General features: G+C 38.4%; 1 protein-coding gene across 3 annotated transcripts in view; it reads left to right on the top strand.

Annotated features, from left to right (window-relative positions):
- Positions 1 to 312: 312 nt before the first annotated feature.
- CENPI (centromere protein I) overlaps positions 313 to 22,627 on the top strand; it is a 64,459-nt gene continuing 42,144 nt past the window's right edge. For 2 of the 3 annotated variants that reach the window (XM_081808530.1, XM_081808528.1), the window contains exons 1-7: positions 313 to 411; positions 1,750 to 1,985; positions 2,765 to 2,902; positions 6,621 to 6,739; positions 7,026 to 7,133; positions 19,137 to 19,185; positions 19,452 to 19,498. In XM_081808530.1, coding sequence (XP_081664656.1) covers positions 1,763 to 1,985; positions 2,765 to 2,902; positions 6,621 to 6,739; positions 7,026 to 7,133; positions 19,137 to 19,185; positions 19,452 to 19,498 — 684 coding nt within the window. In that variant the 5' untranslated portion in view covers positions 313 to 411; positions 1,750 to 1,762. Of the gene's footprint in view, positions 412 to 918; positions 1,167 to 1,749; positions 1,986 to 2,764; positions 2,903 to 6,620; positions 6,740 to 7,025; positions 7,134 to 19,136; positions 19,186 to 19,451; positions 19,499 to 22,627 lie in introns of those variants that run through there. The other variant, XM_081808529.1, reaches the window with a different exon arrangement.

Genomic DNA, 22,627 nt, shown 5'->3' with positions numbered 1-22,627 from the left:
TGCGGGTCAATCTGGGCAAAATTATCACTATAATTACTCTTGTTAAATTCAGGAATCAGGACACTAATTTTCGAGTTTTACGCAAAATGACGAATGCGAACATTATCAGGACAGTGGGAACGGCAGCCAATCAGCTAGCTCCAGCAGCAACGGCCCACAAGGCGCGGGTCCCCTACCCGGGGCGGGCGGGGCAAGTGGTTCTCGGGATTGGGTCTGCGTCAGCGTCGGCGCGCGTGCCTCCTCGCGCCGTTGAGGTGCAACCCAACCAATCAGGCTTCAGCAAAGCGCGCTGCTCTGCCTACTGCAGCCTGGGTCTCTGCAGAAAGCGCATGCGCGGGGCGGGGCCCGCCCTTTTGAATCCGGGAGGCGGCGTTGGGATTCCGGAGGCTTTGCGACTGAGGAGTGTGTTAGGTGAGGTACTTTTACTTTTAAGACCGGGCAAAATGGGGGCTCTCAGAGCAGAGGAAATCTCCTGATTTCTGAGCAGGATTCTCCTGCAAGGTGTGGCTGGGGTCGGGTTTTTCCCCAGCTCAGGAATCTGTCCAGTGGGTCGGTCGTCGTGGCCGAGTTCGCTCTCTGCCGTGGCAGTCTGTGAGGGGCTGGCTTCCTGAGAAGCATGGGACGGTTCAACTGGTTGGGGTTAGAATCTGCTCTCCCGCGCTGCTTTTTTAGGACCCTAGGAAACTACCAGAACTCGGAACCTCCCAGTGGGTTAGATAGACCTATCGCTTTCCTGCTCTGGCCGCATATGTTCTTAGGGAGGTGGGGTCGAGTAACGGTCATTCCAACGATTTCCTTAGTTTTTCCCATTTGAAGCCAAAACTTAAAAGTCTTTCTGGGTTCCTCTCTTTCCTTTTCCCTGCATCCAGTTCTTTTATCACGGCCTTGCCCAGTCTATCTCCAAAACATATCAGTCATTTTCTACCTCTTCCACTGCTATCTTAGGCCTAGTTCAGACTACAGTCATACTTCTTCTGGACTCGAAGGCTTTTTTAAAAATTCGTCTGTTTTCACTCCTTGACCCCTCATATTCTGTTCTCCACACTGCAGCTAAAACGGTCTTAAAACAAATCAGATGGTATCGCTCCCCTCTCTCACACTCCTTCCCACCCTACCCCCATAGGTTTCACGAGAGCAGAGACCTTGGCTGTTTTATTTTATCCCTAGTAAGTAGAACTGTGCTTTGCATATAGATGATGTTCAACAATTATTTACTGAATAAATGAATTACTTAATAGGGGACAATTCTTTGTGAGAATCCTTAGTTTGGTCACCAGTTTGACTTTTGAACCATGCCGCTTTAACTTAGCACTCAGGAAGTGGAGAGCATAAAAGATTAAAAGCAAAATCAAGGTGGGGGGGTGGAGAAAAATAGTGGAAAAAGTAAGACTGAATGTAGGACATGGATTAGTTTTGGATTTGATTATGTGATAGAGCCATTTTAAGAGAACTTGCTATGTTGCTTGTACTCAGTTTTTTTTCCACAAGAAGTCCAGTTCAACTGGTAAATATTACCCTGGAGAGTTGTTTATCCCTATTCCTGTTTAAGTCAAGGACTTCTGTGAAAGTTAACCTTTTTGTTGCCTGAATCATTGTCAGGATTTGTGTGTGTGTGTGTGTGTGTGTACTGTTTGTATGCTAGGTATTGTGTACTAAATGTTGGGAATACAAAGCAGATATGGTTCCTGTCTTTGTGGAGTAAAAAGGGATGGTTTGTTTAATGGTAACTGGACACTTGTTTCTGTATAGAACATGTGTAATAATGTCATCTCAAAAGAGAATGAAGGACTCTCAGGCTCAAAAGAGGACTTCACAAGTTAGTGATACTTATGAGACTAATCTCCTGGCCGGGGAAGAAAAAGAGGACCTGAATGACTCAAAGCGCAGCTTGAAACATGGACAAGACAATACAGCGGACGATTATGGACATGCTGATGATCAAGGAGAAGATGCTCTGCAAATAGCAGTGAGATACTTTGAGAAAGGTAAGACAGATAATTTTCCTTACGAAAGTTCTATTTCTGTAAAAATGTCTTAGACTTTTTATTATGGATTTTTAAAGGAAAGCATATTTTTGCTCATTCATGCTTTTGTTTATTTGATAGGCATTTATTGAGCACTTCCTAATATCAGTATGCTGGGTACTAGGGATACAACAACAAAGAAAATTCTTGGCAGGGTGGTTTCCAAGCTGTTACACATTGGGGTTATCTGTGAATCTTTAAAAAACCTGATGCCTGGCATCCACTCTAAGACATTCTGATTTTATTGGCATGGAATGCAGTCTGGGCATCAGGATTTTTAAAAGGCTCCTCTGGGTGATTCCGATTTGCAGAAGAGTTTGGGAACTACTATCCTAGTATTGAATCTGCTTATAGTCTAAGTTCAGTGCTTTTAGTTAGTTTAGAGCAGAGATGCCAGGGCATGATTCAGTTTTCCTCACTGAAGGTGCTGTTGCTCTATTGCTGTTAAATATTCTAGAATTTTAAAGGCTTTGAAAGGTTTGGGGGAAGACATTTTTAACATAGAGCTATTTGTTTAGGAGCACCTGGGCTCAGTTGGTTAAGCATCTGGCTCTCGATCTCAGCACAGGTCTTGATCTCAGGGTTGTGAGTTCAAGCTCCATGGTGGGCGTGGAGCCTACTTAAAAAAAAAAAAAAAAAAAAAGCGCTATTTCTTTCAAGTATTCCAAGTTGTAACTGTTGGGGTTGAGGACTGAAAGAATTTTAAAGGTCCCACTATTTAATATTGTTCGTTTTTCCAGGTCCTATTAAAACTTCACAGAGTAAAGATAAAATCTTGGAAAAACACTTGAAAACTGTGGAAAATGTGGCTTGGAAGAATGGGTTAGCTCCAGAAGGAATTGACATTCTCTTAAATGTGGCACTCAGTGGCAAATTTGGTATGTTGAGGGGAAACATTTGTCATCAGTTTGCTATTAGTTTTGCCTTCCAGACTTTGAAATAGATTGCTTATTGGAATCAGTTGCAGTTCTTTATTTGTACCAAATTCTTCATAAAACCAATCTGGTAAGATGATAAAATGGGCCTTTCTTATGTTTAAGCTGCCTTATGAACCAAAAGTTTCTATGTACATATGCTGAGAATGGTTAGTTATTACATGTCTTTACAAATAGAATGTATAGGCTCTTGTCACCAAATACATGGGAGTCATTTTTAGTATTTCTCTTAAGAAGCATAGATAAGGCAGCTTAAGAGATCATTTAGTCTACTTCATTGCTTTTAGGTTTACTTACCTATGGCAAATTCCTTTTGAAACTGTCTCCATTCCAGTGTGTATGACAGTCAAGAGGCTTTTTCTTTTGTGATAATGCTTCCTTTCCTGTTCTAAGTGCATTTCAAATGGAGGGGGAGAGGTTCTTAGAAGGAAGGAACACCTGGCCAGTATTCTTTTTTTTCTTTTTTTTTGGCCAGTATTCTTTTTGCTTGAGAAGAATCTTTTAACCTACTCTCACCCAAATTCAGACTCAGAAGGTATTTTAGGCCTTGAACATCCTCATTTTAAAGGCGAGGAAACTGAGACCCAGAGTGGTTAAAGAAACTTATTTAATGTCAGAGCTAGAACTGGGGAACTCAGATCTCCTAACTCCCCTTGTAGTGTTTATACTGTACCATACTACTACTGGGTTTTCTACTGGTTTTGTTTTTTTTTTTTTGAAATACTAAGACATCTATCAAAACTGGATGCTTTATATACTATTTCCTGGCCCTTGCATATTGGATTCCTTTGTGTATGCCCTAGCATCATGTTTTGCAGGAGTGTTGTTTTAAAGCAACAACACATTACTAGCCAAATTCAAAATATGACTCTCAGGTATTTTAGTTCTCTACTTTTACTTGATTAGTTCTCTGTGTTTTCCTACGAAGCGAAATTTGACCTGATAAAATTGGCTCTTCTTCTTTTAAGTGGTTTCATATTGTTTGGTTCTGATATCTTTCCAGGAACCCATGTTTAACTGATCAGTGTCTATTGAGAATTCTCTCTCTCTCCCTTCTCCTCTTAAAACATGTATGGGATGTACAGGTGTTTTCTATTTTGGAATTTCTCTTTTTTGATATCTCAGAAATTAATGGTTAAAAGGTTTTCATGATGTTTGCCAGGTCTTGTGGCAAATGCATACCTCAGCCTTGGAAACTTGTATATAACAATTTTAAACACAATCTCTGGCTTTCTATTCTAACTTTTAATTTTTCCCTTAAGCTGGAATTGGTGATGTCAAATATGGCCTCCTTAATTGTTTGTCTCCTTTTAGTTATTTTTGTGATATCCTCCATCACTACTGTATCTTTACCTGTAGCTCTTTTGCTAAGTTGAAATTCATATTCAGGGGCAGGTGTGCTTGCAGTGTCATAATTAAGTATAAAAGGACTTCAGACACTTTAGAAATTAAAAAGTTGCTGGGAAGTAAGTATTGAGTCTGTACTGAATTGACCCTTTGAATTTGGGACATGTGTGAAGTGTTAGTGGTCAGACTGTTTTAAACTTTAGAAGGGTTAGGGGATGGGAGTGGGGGAGAAAAGAAAATGAAAACAAGAAACCATAGTGGAATACAGAAATTTTTATTCTTATGATTCATCACCTGCCCTCACTGCTTCCTTCTCCACAGAATGATGGGGTAGAAATTGAGAATTTATGTAGCATGAATAAATTCAGAGATCTAATATACAGCATGATGATTATAGTTAATAATATTGAATACTAGAAATTCGGTAAGAGTAGATTTCAGGTGCCCTCACCACACACAAAAAATGATAACAACATGAGATAATATGTAAATTAGCGTGGCTGTAGTAATCATTTCCACTATGTATTTGAATATCATATCATCATATACATCTGAAATATACACACTTTTTTTTTTTTTTAAGATTTTATGGTCAGAGAGAGCGCGAGCATGCACAAGCAGGGGGAGCAGCAGGCAGTCCTAGGTTTATGACCTGAGCCGAAGGCAAACGCTTATCCTACTGAGCTACCCAGGCATCCCTACACACTTTTTATTTTAAAAATAAAAAAATAAAGAGAGGTCTTCACCCTCAGGAAAAGAAAAAAAGATGTCTATAAGATGTTTCTGAGAATGCTACTTGCAGGCAAAGTTAAGATCAGTGATATTTCAGTGAATGGATGTGATCATCATGCTATAATACATATAAAACAGTGTTTAAAGACACATATAAGATGTTTCTAAGAATGCTACTTGCAGAAGTTGAGAACAGTATGATTATAGTGAATGGATGTGATCAGCACACTGTAATGCATGTAAAACAGTGGTTAAAGACACATGGATCCAAGATGTTTTTGAGAATTCTATTTGCATGAGAAGTTAAGAACAGTGTTTTTTCAGTGAGTGGTTGTGATCACCACATTATAATGCAAGTGAAACAATGTTTACATACCCCCAAAATTGATGAGATATACATTTAATTCTTGAAGCCTTAATAAGCAGAAATTGATATAGGGTGTATGCAAAGGTATTTGCAACGTCACTTATATTACCAGATGGGAGAATACCATGGGAGCCCAGAACGTATGATGGAAAGATTGGACCAGTATAGAATATTACTGCTAGCTAATTCCAAGAACAGCTATTCCATTCTGCTATCTTCCCCACTTTTTGGGAGGGATGGAGAACACAAATATATTTATTTAATTTATTTATTCTTAAATGAAGCAGCTCATGCAAGATGTCTATCAATAGTTTTAAATAAGTCAGAATCTGTTGTGCTATTAAAAAATAATAACAAAATAAAAAATAATCTTGGGGTGCCTGGGTGGCTCAGTCTGTTAAGCGTCCAACTCTTGGTTTTGGCTTAGGTCATGATCTCAGGATCTTGGGATTGAGCCCCCTGTCAGGCTCTGCGCTCAGCAGGGAGTCAGCTTGAGGATTTCTCTCCCTCTCCCTCTGCCCCTGCCCTGCTCAGGCGCTTGCTCTCTCTCTCTCAAATAAGTAAATAAATCTTTAAAAAAAAATCTCTGAAATTTTCCTAAGACTTTTTTGAAGTATATTCATATACCATAGAATTCACTCTTTTATTTTTATTTATTTATTTTTGAAGATTGTACTTATTTGAGAGAGAGCGAGCAAGAGAGAGTATGAGCAGGAGGGGGAGGGGCAGAGGGAGAGGAAGAAGCAGGCTCCCCACTGAGCAGGGAGCCCAACATGGGGCTCGATCCCAGGACCCTGGGCTCATGACCTGAGGTGAAGGCAAACGCTTAATCGACGGAGCCACCCAGATGCCCCAAATTCACTCTTGAAGCATGCAGTTCAGGATTTTTTTTTTTTAGCATATTCAGAGTTGTACAACCATCACCATTCTCTAATTCCCAAATATTTTCATCACCCCAAAAAGAAACCCTGTAGGCATCCTTCCTTTTTAAATAGAAATACAGAGCCAGAGAATTTGCTTTATAGTTATATTAGAACTTAAAGTTACATTTTTGTTTGAAACTATGTTTTGTAATGATGATAAGGGATATATCAAATATTACTTTTTTATTGCCTTCAGTATAAAGTGAAATTTTTAGGACTAAGAGTGAATAATAGTAAAGGAACAATCAAGATTCTAAAATGTAGTTTAATTTGGAGTTCGTCTGCTTTCTAGGGAGTGCTGTAAACACTCGGATATTGAAGTGTATGATTCCAACAACTCTAATACCAGAAGATTCTGTGGTTAAGGCGGTCTCCTGGCTTTGTGTTGGCAAGTGTTCTGGTAGCACCAAGGTAATCTTTTTAAACAGTTTGATGATAAGTCCTTCAGAACCACTTAAGGGCTGCCAAGGAAGAGCCACTTACGGAGTAATAGCAGTGGCCTTTTGTGCAAAGCCTGTAGTTTTGGAACAATATAGCTTGATGCATGGACTTTGCTCAAGCAGAAATTTTTACTGAGAAATAAAATCTATTATCCTACTTTGTGCTAGAAGCTTCTAAAACAGCCCTGAGTGGGGAATTAAGCTCTCTCCTGTGCCAGTTATATTTCTCTGAAGATAAGCATTTTGTCTCGCAATAGGTACTTTTTTATCGTTGGCTGGTTGCAATGTTTGACTTCATTGATCACAAGGATCAAATTAACTTGCTCTATGGCTTCTTTTTTGCTTCATTGCAAGATGACGCACTGGTAAGTAAAAATTGGACAACGTCATGCATCAATCAAATGATACGCTCTCTTGTATGTTGACGCACCAGGTGTGCTTCACAGAGCCACACAATGTGTTTTTCCTTATTTTAAAATACATCAAGCGTATAGAAAAGTAGAAAGCATAACATAACAAACACCCTTGCACTTATCTTTCACATTAACAAATACAGCATTTTTACCATATTTGATTTATATCTTCTTTTAAGGAAATAAAAATGTTATAGATAGAATTGACTCCACATTGGAGTCTCTGCTAATTTAAAGCAGTGATTGCTATCTTTTCCCTTTAAAACCACTTCAGCAGGGTCCTGTGGGTCACTTATTCTACATTTTCTTGATTAACACTGCAAAAACCTCATCAGAACTAATGAGAAAGAGAGGATTGCTTTTGATGAGATGCCAGTGGACTGATTTTGATTAAATAGCATAATTATTCCCATTGAAAACATTAATAACTCTAAGAAATCAATCTACTGTCCACCCAGAAGACTTTCAAGGACCATCAGTAGTTCATAGTCCCTGTGAATCATTCATCTAAACCCAATTCCTCTTACCTTTGGAAAGGGAATTCATTCATTGATTTCATTTTTAAAAATTGATGTTTTCACTCTTTGTTACATTGTACTAGGCACTGTAGAAGACTCAAAGTTTTGGGGCGCCTGGGTAGCTTAGTTGGTTAAATGTCTTAACTCTTAACTCTTGAACTCAGGGTTGTGAGTTCAAGCCCCACGTTGGGCTCCACACCGGGTGTGGAGTGTATTAAAAAAAAAAAAATTGGGGCGCCTGCGTGGCTCAGTTGGTTAAGCGTCTGCCTTCGGCTCAGGTCATGATCTCAGGGTCCTGGGATCGAGCCCCGCATCGGGCTCCCTGCTTGGCGGGAAGCCTGCTTCTCCCTCTCCCGCTCCCCCTGCTTATGTTTCCTCTCTCGCTGTGTCTCTCTCTGTCAAATAAATAAAATCTTTAAAAAAAAAAAAATTTAGCAGAGAGTTTCTGTATTTTGGGGATTTATAATCCAGTTGGGGGATTAAGGAAAGCATGTAAAGTTAAATAAACAACTCAGGAGTTAAATTATCAAAGACAGTATATGATAATGTGAGGATAATAATTGTGATATTTCCAGGAAGGAAGAGAGCACTGTAAACCAGTGATTAAAAAAAGCATCATAAATAATTTGGGCATCAAGCTAGGCCTTGAAGGTGGAATAGGATTTGAGATTTGATAAAAGGAAATAATATTTCATATGACAGGAACATTTCATGCAAAGTTGTGAGCTGTGTAAATTTTGTTTCCAGAGACCTTAAATAGATCAGACTGACTTAATTACAGCTGTGTCAGGGAGTGGTGGAAGGTAAGGCTGAAAAAGTTGGATGAGGAAAAATTGTAGAGGTCTTTGAAGGTGATGCTAAGCAATTTGAATTTTATCCTCTATCCAGTAGGCGGGAAATCACTAATAATTTTTGGGCAGAACCTGTTGAAAGCGGAATTACAGGAAGTTGTGTTTAGTAATGCCAAGCAATATGAATAAGGAGAGAGACTACTGTTGGGAAAACTAGTTAGGAGACTAACATGATAATCCAGGTATAACATGATGAAGTCCTAGACTAGCAATTCTCAAATTTGATCTGTGGGCCCCTTGAGGCTCCCTGATCCAGGAGTTCCGAGAGGTCAAAATTATTTTCATAGCAATATCAAGCTGTTATCTGGTATTTTCACTGAGTTGACATTTGCACTGATGGTGCTGAAGTAATGGTGACTAAAACTGCTCGTGCCTTAGCAAGAATCAGGGTAGTGGGGCCAAACTATTAATGGTCATTTTATTCTTCACTATAGTAAAAAAAAAAAAAAAAAAATGCTCGTTTCTCTCAATGTCCCAAATGAAGCAGTAAAAATTAATTCATTAATTTTATTAAATTTCAGCCTTTGAGACATGTCTTTAATAGTCTTTGTGATGAAGTGGGAAGTACAAATAAATCCCTTCTGTATACTGAACTGCAGTTGTCCTTAGGAAAAGCACTTGCGACATTGAGTTGTGGGCTAAACTAGCTGCTTTCTTCATGGAATACCATTTTTACTTGAAAGAATGACTGACATATAAACTGTGGTTATCCAGAATGGGTATTTGGCAGATGTTTTTTCAAAAACGAAAAGCCAGCCTGTCATTTCAAAGAAAACAACTCACAGTATTTGTTGCCAATGATAGGATTTGAGCTTTCAAGTGAAAATTATGAGTTTGGAAAATTTGTATCTAGCACTGTGAACTTGACAGCTTCCCAATACTTAAACTTTTCTGATGAGATTGGTAACAGTATTAATGAATGTGATTTTTAGATATTGTATAATGAAATTTGTCAATATTTGGAAGGTTGGTATAACTCAGTGAACCAGTCTTTTCCAGATGACCAAGTATGATGTTGTAAAATTATGCATGGCTAAAAGATCCATTCAAAATGCAAGATATATCAATGAATTTTATGTTTATATGTATGTATTTAACATTTTTTCAATAGACTTGAATTTTATATAGCAATGAATTGTAATGGAACAGTACAAAGAGAGTTCATTGGTAAGGTTTCAAATTCCACATTGCAGCTAACTCTTAAGAGACTACCATTTATCAAGACTAATATACAGTTTTCTGAAAAGGCTACTAAAATAGTGCTTTCTTTTCCAACTACATATATCTGTGTGAGGCTGGATTTTCTTCATGTACTTCAATTAAAAGAACATAACAGGTTTAGTGCTGAAGCAGAGAATCCAGTTGTATTCTATTAAGTCAAAAACATTAAATAGAATTTAGAAGTGTAAAACTATGTCACTAGTCTTTTTTTTGGAAAATATAGTTGTTTTTCATAAAATCTGTCATGTTAGCATGTAATGGGTTTATTATTTTTTTAATGGATTAATAAACATTTTTAAGTTTCTCAGTTTTTATTTCTAATATGGTGAATATCAATAGATATAATCCAGATAAACAAAAGCTCTGTGGGATCCTCTAATTTTAAGAATGTGAAGAGTCCTGATACCAAAAAGTTTGAGAATTACTGTCCTAGTCTAAGGAGGTGGCAGTGGGAGTGAAAAATTGAAAGGGCAAATTGGGGGGGAAATTATAAAGGAAGAATTGACAGGATCTGATCCCTAAACTGGATTAAGGGAAGGGTCAGGAGATAAAGATCTGAGGTTTTTAAGTCAGCATGGCTCAGAATGATGGTATCTTTGACCATAAAAGGAAGTTTGTGAGAAGAAGGTAGTTTTGGAAGGCATATAATATATTTGGATTTAGATGTGCAAAGGTGACAAGCCGTCCTGTAGAAGTTCACTTAATGAACATTTATTAACTATATACTATGCCAGACATTGAATTTAGTATTGGGAATACAAATATGAATAAGACATAATAGTTAATTTATGTGAGGCCTATATGCCAAGTACTAGGTGCTTTATATACACAGTTATTTTATCAACTCTAAGATGCCATCATGGTAAGATGCATCTTTATCTTATGAACCACTACAAAATAATACTGTCATTAAAACTGTTAGATGACATCAATTATAAGATTATTCCTGTTTTCAGAGATGTTAAAATGTAAAAAAAAATGTTAGACTATGTAAAGTATTTTTTTTTCTGGTCCTGGGGTTCTGAAAGTTCTTTGTATTCTGACATCAGTATTCCTTAAAAAAATATTTATTGAGGTTCTCCTGGCTGGCTCAGTCAGTAGAACATGAGACTCTTGATCTTGGGGTCATGGGTTCAAGCCCCATATTAGGGGCTTGAAGTAAGTAGAGCTTACTTTTTAAAAAATATTTATTGAGCACCTATTTTCTGTACTTGTGCTGTCCAGTATGGTAGCCATTAATCTCATGTGACTAGTGAACAATGGAAATGTGGCTGGGCCAAACTGGAATGTGCTGTAAGTATAAAATACATACCTGATAAAATGTAGTTTTAACCCATTTAAACCTCTTGACAACCTTATGAGGTATACATTTCTATCCTTATTTTATTTTATTTTTTAAAGATTTTATTTATTTATTTGACAGAAAGAGAGCACAAGCAAGGGGAACAGCTGGGAGAGGGGAGCCAGGCTCTCTGCTCAGCAGGGAACCCGATGTGGTGCCCGACCCCAGGACCCTGGGATCATGACCTGAGTGAAGGCAGACCCTTAAATGACTGAGCCACCCAGGCACCCCATTTTTATCCCTATTTTAGAGATGAGGAGTCTCAAGGCACAGAGAAGTCAAATAATTACCCAGGGTCACATGACTAGAGCCAGGATTTACGGTAAATTATATCATTCCCATTTTAGAGAAGAGACAACTGAGGCATGAAAAAGTTAAGTAACTTTGCTGAGGTAAGCTACCTAGTAAGAGACTTAACCTGGAAGATCTTTAAATGTAGTAAGGGAGAAAAGTATAGTGTGATAAATCCTATTATAGTATACATAGGGTTCTGTGAGCGTACAGAGGAGAGGTAGCAAAATAAGACTAGGAATCAGAGTTAAAATAACAGGAATTTGCTTTCTATAGGAAAAGAGATACCTCTCCTTACAAGCAAAAAGGATGTGTGTTGTTGGATAAAATATTATATTTGAGGAGACAGTATAAATTTTGAAATAGCTCCTGATGGAAATGGGAATAGGAGGTGATTAAAGACAGAAGTTTTGAAGGCCCAGATGGGGTTAGAGAGCATGGATATGTGATGTTACTAATATGCAAGGACAGGCAGTTTCTCCAGGGTTGGACAAGGATGCATGAGAGTGATTGAGCTGTTGGACCAGGGAGTTGAGACAGAAAAGGGAAGAAGGTGAAGACAGAAGAGGGCAGATTGGGAACATACACACACAGCTGAGGTTTGGGATGCCTTGGTGATAGTCAAGATATGTAGTGGGATTAAAAGCTGGACTAATAGGAAATTGTAGCATTCGAGTTTAAGATTTCAGGAGTGGATGGTTCAATGTGATGACAAGATTCAGAGTGACCATGGGGTGAGAGTTGTTAAACTTTGATGGAGAGAATGAAGGTTATTGGAATTGAAATTTTCTGTTTCCTTACGGATTTGTTGTTGTTGCTGCCCATCTACGGGTTACTGAATGAAAATGTTGAAAATCTCCCACTGTGAAGGCAAATTTGTCAGTTTTTCTTGAAAGCTCTGTCAATTTTTGCTTTATATATTTTGAATCTGTTATTAGGTGTATATACAATTATAGTTTTCTTATCCTGATGAATCAAACCTGTTATGGAGTAACTCTTTGTTAGAAATGCTTTTTGTTTTAGTCTATTTTGTATGAGATTGACATTGTTACTCTGGCTTTATTTTGGCTGGTAGTTGCTTGGTATATTTCCATCTTTTGGGATTTTATTTAATCTTTTTTTGTCCTCATGTCTTAGATGTCTCTTTTATTTTTTATTTTATTTTATTTTATTAAAGATTTTATTTATTTATTTGACAGAGAGAGATAGCAAGAGAGGGAACACAAGCAGGGGGAGTGGGAGAGGGAGAAGCAAGCTTCCTGCAGAGCAGGGAGCCCGATGCGGGGCTCCATCCCAGGACCCTGGGACCATGACCTGAGCCGAAGGCAGACACTTAACGACTGAGCCACCCAGGTGCCCCTAGATGTCTCTTTTGAATAGCATATAACTAGATTTTATTTTTAAATCCTGTTTGAGGATTTTTCTTTAACCTGGAGAATTAGTTTATTTACCTATGTAGTGATTATTGATATAATAGGAATAAATTCAAATATCTTATTTTGAGCTTTCTAAATGATCTGCTTTTTTTCTGCTTTTTTCCTTCTTTCTCTCTTATTTTGGATTGATTCTGGTTTTCCCCCTATTCTAGTTTGGAAGTTAGTTATACATTCTGTGTATGTTCTTTTAGGTGTTATTGTGCCTATTTTAACATGCATACTTAATGTAAAAATGTACAACAATGTCACTCTTCTTACTATTTTTCTTTTGGCAGATATAGTTATTTTTCATAGAATATGTCATTTATGCTAGCATGTAATGGGTATATTATTTTTAAATGAATTAACAAACATATAAATTTTTCTCAGTTTTAATTTCTAATATGGTTTTTCTTAGAGCCTAAAGGTAACCAGTATCTTTACCTTCATCTTAAATGAGGCAAGGACTTTAGAATGCTTTGGCTCTGGTCACAGCCCTCGCAGATGATATGCTATTATCTGGTTTTAGTTCTAGCTTGTTCTTCTCCATCCATCTCCACATACATGTGAAGTAGGCATCATTATTATCTTCACAGTTGATGTTTGTATTGATTTGCCCACATATTTACCAGTATCTTTACTCACCATTTATTTTTGCATCTCAGACCTTCAATCTGAGATCATTTTCCTGTGTAGAAATACATACTTTCGAATATTCTTTCAGTGAGAATCTTTTGATAGTAAATTGTCTTTGTCTGAAAATGTCTTTACAATGCCCTTGTTCTTGAAAGTTGGTTTTGCTGTGTGTAGAACTCTAGGGTAACAGTTAAATTCTCTCAGGACATTGACAGTATTATTCCACTGGCTCCTTTCCATTGTTTTTGGGTCAGTCTAATTGTAATCTGTCATTTATTCTTTTCTCTCTGGATACTTTTTAAGAACAACTTCATTGAAATATAATTCACATATGATACAATCCACCCACTCAAGGTATACAAACATGAAAACATGGTTTTCAGTATGTTCACAGATAATGTGCAACCATGAGAATAGTCAATTTTAGGACATTTTCATCACCTCAAAAACCCCATACCCTTTATCATTCCCCCATCTCCCTATTCAGGGGTTCCTAAAAACTCCTAATGTGTTTTCTGTCTTTAAAGATTTGCCTATTTTTAATCTATTTTCTGTCTCAGATTTGCCTATCCTGGACATTTCATATAAATGGAATCATATGTGGTCTTTTATGACTGGGTTCTTTTACTTAGCATAATGTTTTTCAAGGTTCATCCATGTTGTAGCACGTATCAGTGCTTCATTTTTTAACCTGTTACAGTTTTTCATAACTTAAAATTTACCACTTTACTATTTTGAGTCTGTAATTTGTTGGCATTCACTGCATCTCTACTGTTTCCAAAATTTTTTCATTACCCTAAACAGAAACTCTGCTCATTAAGCAGCAACTACACATTCCTCCTCCCTCCAGCCCCTGGTAACTGCCTGTCTACTTTCTGTCTCTGTGAATTTGCTTATTCTAGGTACCTCATATAAGCAGAATCATATAATTTTTGTGTCTGGCTTCTTTCACTTAGCATAATGTCTTCAAGTTTCATCCAACTTATAGCATGTTTCAAATTTTCATTTTTATGACTGAATAATATTCCATTGTATGTATATACCACATTTTGTTTATCTGTTCACTCGCTGGTGGACTCTTGGGTTGTTTCCACCTTTTGGCTAACATGAATAATGCTGCAGTGAATGTCGGCATACAAGTAACTGTCCAAGTTCTGCTTTCAGTTCTTTGGATATATACCTAGGAGTGGAGTTGCTGTATTGTATATTAATTCTGTGTTTAGAACTTTGAGGAATCACCAAACTGTTTTCCACAGTTTGGACCATTTTACATTCCCATTAGCAGTGTATGAGGGTTCCAATTTCATCCCATCCTCATGAACACATGGTTTTGGTTTGCATTTCTCTAATGATTAGTGACGTTGAACATCTTCTCATGTGCTTATTGGCCATTTATATATCTTTTTTGGAGAAATGTCTATTCACGTCCTTTGCCTATTTCTCTAATTGGGTTGTCTTTTTATTAATGGATTTTAAGTGTTCTTTCTGTATTTTAGGTACAAGTCCCTTATCAGATATATGGTTTTTCTGGGAAGTACAACTAAGCTGCAACCACTCTAAATTCTTCACTTCAGGTTTTCCAGGTCATACCACTAGTGTTAAGTTCAAACTGCAGGCCTATATAGGACTGGTTTGTGGTTGCATATTCTTTGGAGAGGCTTTATTTTCCTTTTACCCAAACCCAAGGCCAAGACAGCCAAGTTTACTTGCTGTCCTTTTCAGCACAGTGGGGTGTGTTTTTATTTCACACCCATACACTTAGGGTGTAGCTCTTGAAGTTCCCAGTTTTTTAAAGATTTTATTTATTTATTTGAGAGAGAGAAATGGCAAGAGAGAGCACAAGTGTGGGGGAGGGGCAGAGGGAGAGGGAGAAACAGGCTCCCCACTGAGTAGGGAGCCCAATGCAGGGCTCGATCCCAGGACCCTGGGATCATGCCCCAAGCTGAAGGCAGTCGCTTAACCAACTGGGCCACCCAGGTGCCACTGTTCCCAGGGTGGGCCCTAAGCTTTACCATCTGCTACCCCGCTCCTACCTCCCTTTGTAGCTATTAAAGCTCAAAGTTCAAGATTTTTAAGGTTTGGCAGAAATCTTGGGGAGAGAGCTTGTTCAGTATTCAGTGTTTCCTCTTAAACTTTGTGTTTGGGAACTGCAGTTTCTTTGCTTTCATGCCAGCTCAGAAATGTACTTAAACAGCTAGATACAAGCAGGCAGGGTTATTCAGGGTATCTAATATACAGTATTTCTATAAATGGTAATCAGGTCATTAGAATTGAGAAGGTCAATAAGCTCTAAGACCAAGGTGATTTGTTGATATAGACATTAAAATCTTCTGGCATGTTATTGGGATTAGGGTTAGAGTGGAAGACTGGATCAGATGTCTAAGTCCTCTGCTCTGTGAGCTTTTGGAAGTTACTAAGAGGCCAGCAGTGAATAGATAGGGTATAGGTAAGTTGGAGGAAATGAGGTTGGGTGGACTAAGTGTCAAGGAAGTCTCTCATATAAGAATGAAAGAGTAGTACCTTGAAGTAGCAAGAGAAAGTAAGAAATGCTCATTCCTCCCGCTTACCCTGTGGTACACAGGAGTGGATGAATGATGAGTAGTATGTGATTGACTCCTCCTTACCTTTGACATCTCTCTTAACCTCATGTTTTTCTTTTCAGATTATTTATTTATTTATTTTTAAGATTTTATTTATTCATTTGAGAGAGAGAGCACAAGCAGGAGGAAAGGCAGAGGCAGAGGGAGAGGGAGAAGCAGGCTCCCCACTGAGCCGGGAGCCTGACGCAGGGCTCGATCCCAGGACCCGGAGATCATGACCTGAGACAAAGGCAGATGCCTAACCATCTGAGCCACCCAGGCGCCCCTAAGATTTTTTATTTAATTGAGGGAGAGAGAGAGAGAGAGAGTGCAGGAGCAGGGGGAGGGGCAGAGAGAGAGGGAGAAGCAGACTCCCTGCTGAGTAGGGAGCCCGATGTGGTAGTGTGAACCCAGGACCCCAGGATCATGACTTGAGCCGAAGGCAGGTGCTTAACTGACTGAGCCACCCAGTTGCCCCTCATACTGTTTTTATTCATAAACTAACCAAATTGCAAAACAAATGAATTTTGTGTTTAAGCATACTTTGTAAAGAGTGAGAAATACTAAAGCATGCTTTTCTTTTCTTGTAATAGCTTAATAGACTGAGACTGAGTTCTTCTAGGCAGGGACTGAGCCTTTATAACCCAAGAATTTAGTAACACTATTCATGGCACATAGAATATAAACTTCATAAGATCAGGCCTTTTTGTCTGTTTTAGTCACTGCTTAATAATTTTTGTTTCATGAATGAATGAATGAGTGAATGAACAGAAGATACTCATAAATGTCAAATCAATTGCAGTATACTTGAATAGTTTTCATGATGTTGATGAGTTTCTTGCTCAGCTTGACAAGCAGGAAGGAGACCTACTTTTTTTTTCTTTTCCCTTTTTCTGTCTCTTAAAAATATTTATTGAAGTATATATGTAGAGAAAATAGCTTGTATCATAAGTGATCAGCTCATTTAATTTTCATAAACTGAATACATTTGTGTAAATATCACCCCGATCAAGAAATAGGGAACCTAACTTTTGAAAGTGTTACTTCTGAAAGTTATTTGCATATAATTTGGTGGGAGCCTGACTCTTTAGTGACTCAGAGGCAGTGGTTACTATTTGTCAGAAAGGCAATTGTAAAGTTTTAGATGTATACGATGTGATTAAAAGGGGGCGTCAGACTTACTATAATGCTGGAACCTGGAGCAAGTGATTGTGTGACACTCATTTCATACACAGCATGACAAATTGTGTTGCTAATGGTTTATATCCTAGGGATGTGAGGTTGTGCGTTTTTACTGGAAGTTACTGTATTTTGTGTAAGATATATCAGACTTGGTCATAGTATTATGTTCTCTTAAAAAAATCCTGTATCTAAATTCATGCTTTTTACAAGTATGTCCAGAATCTGAACCCATTTCTAAGTAGAGGATAGGCAATATAGAATGCTGTACTTCAGACTTTAAATGATACAAATTTGTTTAAAGAAAGTCTTTGCTTTCATTGTATTCTCTAGTTCCATTACGTAATTTACTTTTTTGATTTCCTAACATCTAAAGCAAGTGTTGGCGAATTTTTCCTTAATGTGCCATGTAGTAAATATTCAGGTGTAAGGGCCATACTGTCTCTCACAACTACTTAACTCTGCTGGTGTAGTGTGAAAGGAGCTATAGACAATACATAAACAACTGTGGCAGTGTTCCAATAAAACTATATTTATAATAACCAGTGGTGGGCTGGATTTGACCCGCAGGTTGTTGTTTACTCATCCCTGCGATAGATTATGTCCTTATCTGATAAACAGATGTTCTTAATTTAATGATCTCCCATTTATGGAGGCTTTTTCTTTTATGTTTTATTTTGTGGCTATCATTTTATTTTCTTTTCTGAAAGAGAAAAACTGCCACCCTCTGGTCATAAAGATTTTCTCCTATGTTTTCTTCTAGAACAGGTAGTGGTAAACTTTTCCTGTAAAGGGCCAGATAGTAAATATTTTTGGCTTTGTGGGCCATCGAGTCTCTGTCAAAACTACTCAGCTCTGCTGTTGTAGCGAGAAAGCAGCTATAGATGATTCATAAATGAATGTGTGTGGCTATGTTCTACTAAAACTTGATTTACTAAAACATGTGAACTGTAGTTTGCTGACCCCTGGTCTAGAATAAAACCTCAAGAAGTGGACCCTCAAAATGAAATGGTACAAAGGAACCAATCATTCAGCAACTGAAGTAACAGATTTATTGAGTGTATGTTATTTGCCAAACAGAACTAAATGGTTAAATAAGTTATGGTATGTCCACTCCCTGGAATGTTAACATCATTGAAAATGATCATTTGAAGACCAAACAACATGGGAAAATGCTTTTTTTTTTTAAAGATTTATTTATTTGAGAGAGAGAGAATGAGAGAGCACATGAGAGGGGGGAGGGTCAGAGGGAGAAGCAGACTCCCTGCCGAGCAGGGAGCCCGATGCGGGACTCGATCCAGGGACTCCAGGATCATGACCTGAGCCGAAGGCAGTCGCTTAACCAACTGAGCCACCCAGGCGCCAAAAATGCTTTTTTTTTTAAAGATTTTATTTATCTGACACAGAGAGAGAACAAAAACAGGGAGGAGGAGCAGAGCGAGAGGGAGAAGCAGACTCCCTGCTGAGCAGGGAGCCTGACGCAGGGCACGATCCCAGGACCGTGGGATCATGACCTGAGCCGAAGGCAGGCATTTAACCGACTGAGCCACCCAGGTGCCCCAGGAAAATGCTTTTGAGTGGGGAATCAAGATAAAAGTTTTAACTTTGTATCTTAATAAATATGGACTACTGGAAGGAATACATGAACTTTTGTTAGGAGGATCTTCTTCCGTTTTTCAAATTGTCTGCAGTGTTTCTGTATTCCAAAAGTAACTTAAAAATGGTATAATGAGGTACCAATTAACACTATTGGCTTTTACCACTATGTTGTAGTATGAAAAAGGGAAGCTTTTAGAATTATTGTTCAACAAAATCCTGAGGCCTTTTTACTTAATCAGAAGATTGACATTTGAGGAAAATGTGTTGCCACTCTGTTCAAGATATATTGTCATTTCTCTTTTTAAATTTTTTATGTTTTAACAGTGCCCTTATGTCTGCCATTTGTTATATTTACTTACCAGAAAAGAGAATGGTGAGTATTTTCATTCCAGTTGCATTACATTTACTCTGTGGAATTAGCATTTGTATTGGCCTTTATAAAGTTAACTAGTAGCATAGTTCTATGCCAAGATTTTGTGGGAATTGTTTTTTAGTACTTTTATCTTAGAGTATCTGCTTACTGGTTTAACTGAACAGGGTGTTTGTATTTTTGATGTGTTGTAAGAAGATGGTGTATGAGCCACATGGTTTATTTTTATTCTGAACCCCATGCACTGTACTTTTCTTTACCTTTTCTAGTTAAACCATTTCGCGTGAGAAAACTGCTTGATCTTCAGGCCAAAATGGTGAGTACCAAAAAGCCCTAAAATTGGCCAGTGTACTCTCTGTGTTACTGGGCTTTGGGGATATAAAATTGAATGAGTCATGATCTTCAAGGAACTTACTGTCTGAGGAGCTTAGTCAACAGAATAAAAATTCAGAGTAGTACTGGAGTCAAGGAGGAGTGGTGATGCTTGAGAGAAATTTTAAGGGATTAATATGATTTAACTAGGCCAAGGAGGAAGAGAAAGGCAGAGGGAACAACATAAGCAAAAACACATAGATGGCAAACAGCAAAACTGTTTAGGGAACTGGGTTGCTACGGCTGGAAAACAAGTGTCAGGGAGTAGTCAAAAACTACTCCTCTATTAAAGTAAAATGTCTGGTTTATTTGTTTGGTTATGTTTTTGTGGATGTGATCTAGGAAAGCATTCCTTTCTGGACACATAAACTTCAGTATATTCCCTGACCGTTATCTCTTGTCCTTACAGCTCTCTTGCATTGTTATTTCCACTACACTTGTCAGTTAACAGAAGTCTGTGAAGCTTTGGATATGAAACAGTAGGAAGTTGTAGTGTCTATCCTAACTGATGGAGCCTGCATAACCTACCTGAAGGCATTCAAATTTAATGAAAAACACAAACACATGTGCATATTCATTCTCCAGTGCACATAACATGCTTTCCTGTTAGTACAATTCAGTGATTGTTCTTGTTTCATAGCTCCCTGTTTTGGTTCTATCAGTGTAATATCTTCTCTTAGCTCTCTGAAGATATCAGTGATAATGTTTCTGTCCAAATTGAATTTTATTTCACAGTATTATGAATGGTGAAAAAGTTGTACATTTTTCCATGTGAACAGCAAAGCATTTCAGGAAAATACCAAAAATCCTTAACATAACTAAGATCTTATCGATTTGTATGAACTGAAACAACAGCATATGTTCAAGTTTAGAAAATGATTTAGTACACGATTGTGTAAAAATTTTAAACCCAGGGCGCCTGGGTGGCTCAGTCGTTAAGCGTCTGCCTTCGGCTCAGGTCATGATCCCAGGGTCCTGGGATCGAGCCCCGCATCGGGCTCCCTGCTCTGCGGGAAGCCTGCTTCTCCCTTTCCCACTCCCCCTGCTTGTGTTCCCTCTCTCGCTGTGCCTCTCTCTGTCAAATAAATAAATAAAATCTTTAAAAAAAAAATTTTTTTTTAACCCAGACATTAAATGTATGGCTTCATTAATAACATTTTATATAGTACATTATTAAATTATTCCATTATCAATGCCCATTTATAAAGATGCATTTTTTTAAAGATTTTTTGTTCATTTGATAGAGAGAGCAAGAGCATGAGCAAAGGGGAAGGTCAGAGGGGAGTGGGAGAAGCAGACTCCCTGCGGAGCAGGGAGCCCGACGCGGGGCACCATCCCAGGACCCTAGGATCATGACCTGAGCCAAAGGCAGACGCTTAACCAACTGAGCCACCCAGGTGCCCCTATAAAGATGCATTTATAATTGTTTTGATTAGCTGAATTTTGGTGAATTTGGTCAAGTCCAACAATATCAAACCAAGAAGGCATAGTGTGCTCACATGTAACCCAACATGTATAGTGGTTACAAGCATAATCTGCAGGTTGGAGCAAATAAATTGAATATGTGAATTTCTGACACCTGCAAAGGCATGTACCCCCTCTATACCCATTCATACCCTATAATTCCCAATCCATGAAGGAAACAAAATACAGAAATTGTCTTTCTTGTGGCAAGCATGAATGGTGGGAAGTGGAGCAGCATGTAGTTATCACACACACACCAGGCCCTGTTGCGACCAATCTTTGGAACATGGGTGGGAGTTAGGTCTCATCCTAAGGGTTGGTAAGGATGGTTTCTAGGATTCTACAGAGGGGAGAATGAGCGGCATGAGCCTATGTGACTTGGGCTATGATTTTTTTTTTCCTATTTCTAGCTTTTTCTCTGCTTCCTCAGAATTCCTTTCTTTAGTTTGGTCTTTCACAGTAGAGGCCTTTCTCAAATGCCTGGCAAACCTTGTTTGTCCATATTTATTAGTAAAGAACTAAAATGGTGATTGGAAACTTTTGTATGTGAGCAGGACTTGTTCATTGTTGGATCTTGATGTTCTTTGGGGAGCCCCACAGATGGCTGTGTCACTTTTCCCAGAGAGGAATTTTCTTGTTTCCTACCTAGGGGTTGTATTAGGCTTCTCTAGAGAAACAGAACCAATAGGATGCATGTCTAGATATACAGAAGGATATTTATTATAAGGAATTGGCTTGCATGATTATGAAGCTAGCAAGTCCATAATCTGCAGAGAGGCCAGCAGGCTGGAGACCCTGGAGAGCTGATGTTTCAGTTTGAGTCCAAAGGCAGTCTGCTGTAGAACCAGAAAGAGCTGGTGTTACAGATGGTCTTGTAAGTAGGCTGCTGGAGAATTCCTTCTTGCTTGGGGGAGGCTGGTCTTTTTGTTCTATAAGGGCCTTCAACTGATTGAATAAGGGCCACACAATTATGGAGGGCAGTCTACTCAAAGTCCGCTAATTTAAGTATTAATCTCATCTAAAAACACTCTCACAGAAGCACTCAAAATAATGTTTGACTAAATATCTGGGCACTCTGGGGCCCACCCAAGTTGACACCTGAAATTAACTATCACAGGTTATAAACTTGGCTACTAGCACTCTGGGATGTAAGCAGTGGAAGGGGGTGAGGAGGGGTCCTGGTACCCTCCCTCAGCTGTGCGTGTTGTCTAAACTCAGTTTCATCTTCATAGAGTAAAACCTTGATGTTTGTTAGTGTGGTGAAGGAATTTGGGGCTCTAACTGCTTCTTAGGTTTTCAACCAATCCTCCTGTTTTCTGCCCCTCTTGCACTTCTACTATCTCCACTTTTCAGAGGTATCTGGTCCCTCAAATTCCTGAGCCTTTTTGAGAGTTCTCAAACCTGAATCTGCTGCTTTTGAGCCTTTTTCTGTTCTACTTTAGGTTTTGTTTTCTCTCTTTTGCTAAGTTGGTTACTCTTTGTCCCTTTTCATTCTAGGTTCCAAAATCTTGTTGGGATCTCTCATTTGCTGTTGTGTCCTCTCTTGTTCTCTTTGAACTTGTGCTTTATGCCTTTTTCATTCCTTTAGTTTTCAGTGGGGCTTTGGGAG

Source organism: Leptonychotes weddellii, chromosome X (genome assembly GCF_054177405.1).
Source record: "Leptonychotes weddellii isolate Sample4059 chromosome X, ASM5417740v2, whole genome shotgun sequence".
In the NCBI taxonomy this organism is placed as follows: Eukaryota; Metazoa; Chordata; class Mammalia; order Carnivora; family Phocidae; genus Leptonychotes; species Leptonychotes weddellii.
Note: the sequence above shows the minus strand (reverse complement) of the source record. Positions and strands in the feature narration are given on the sequence as shown.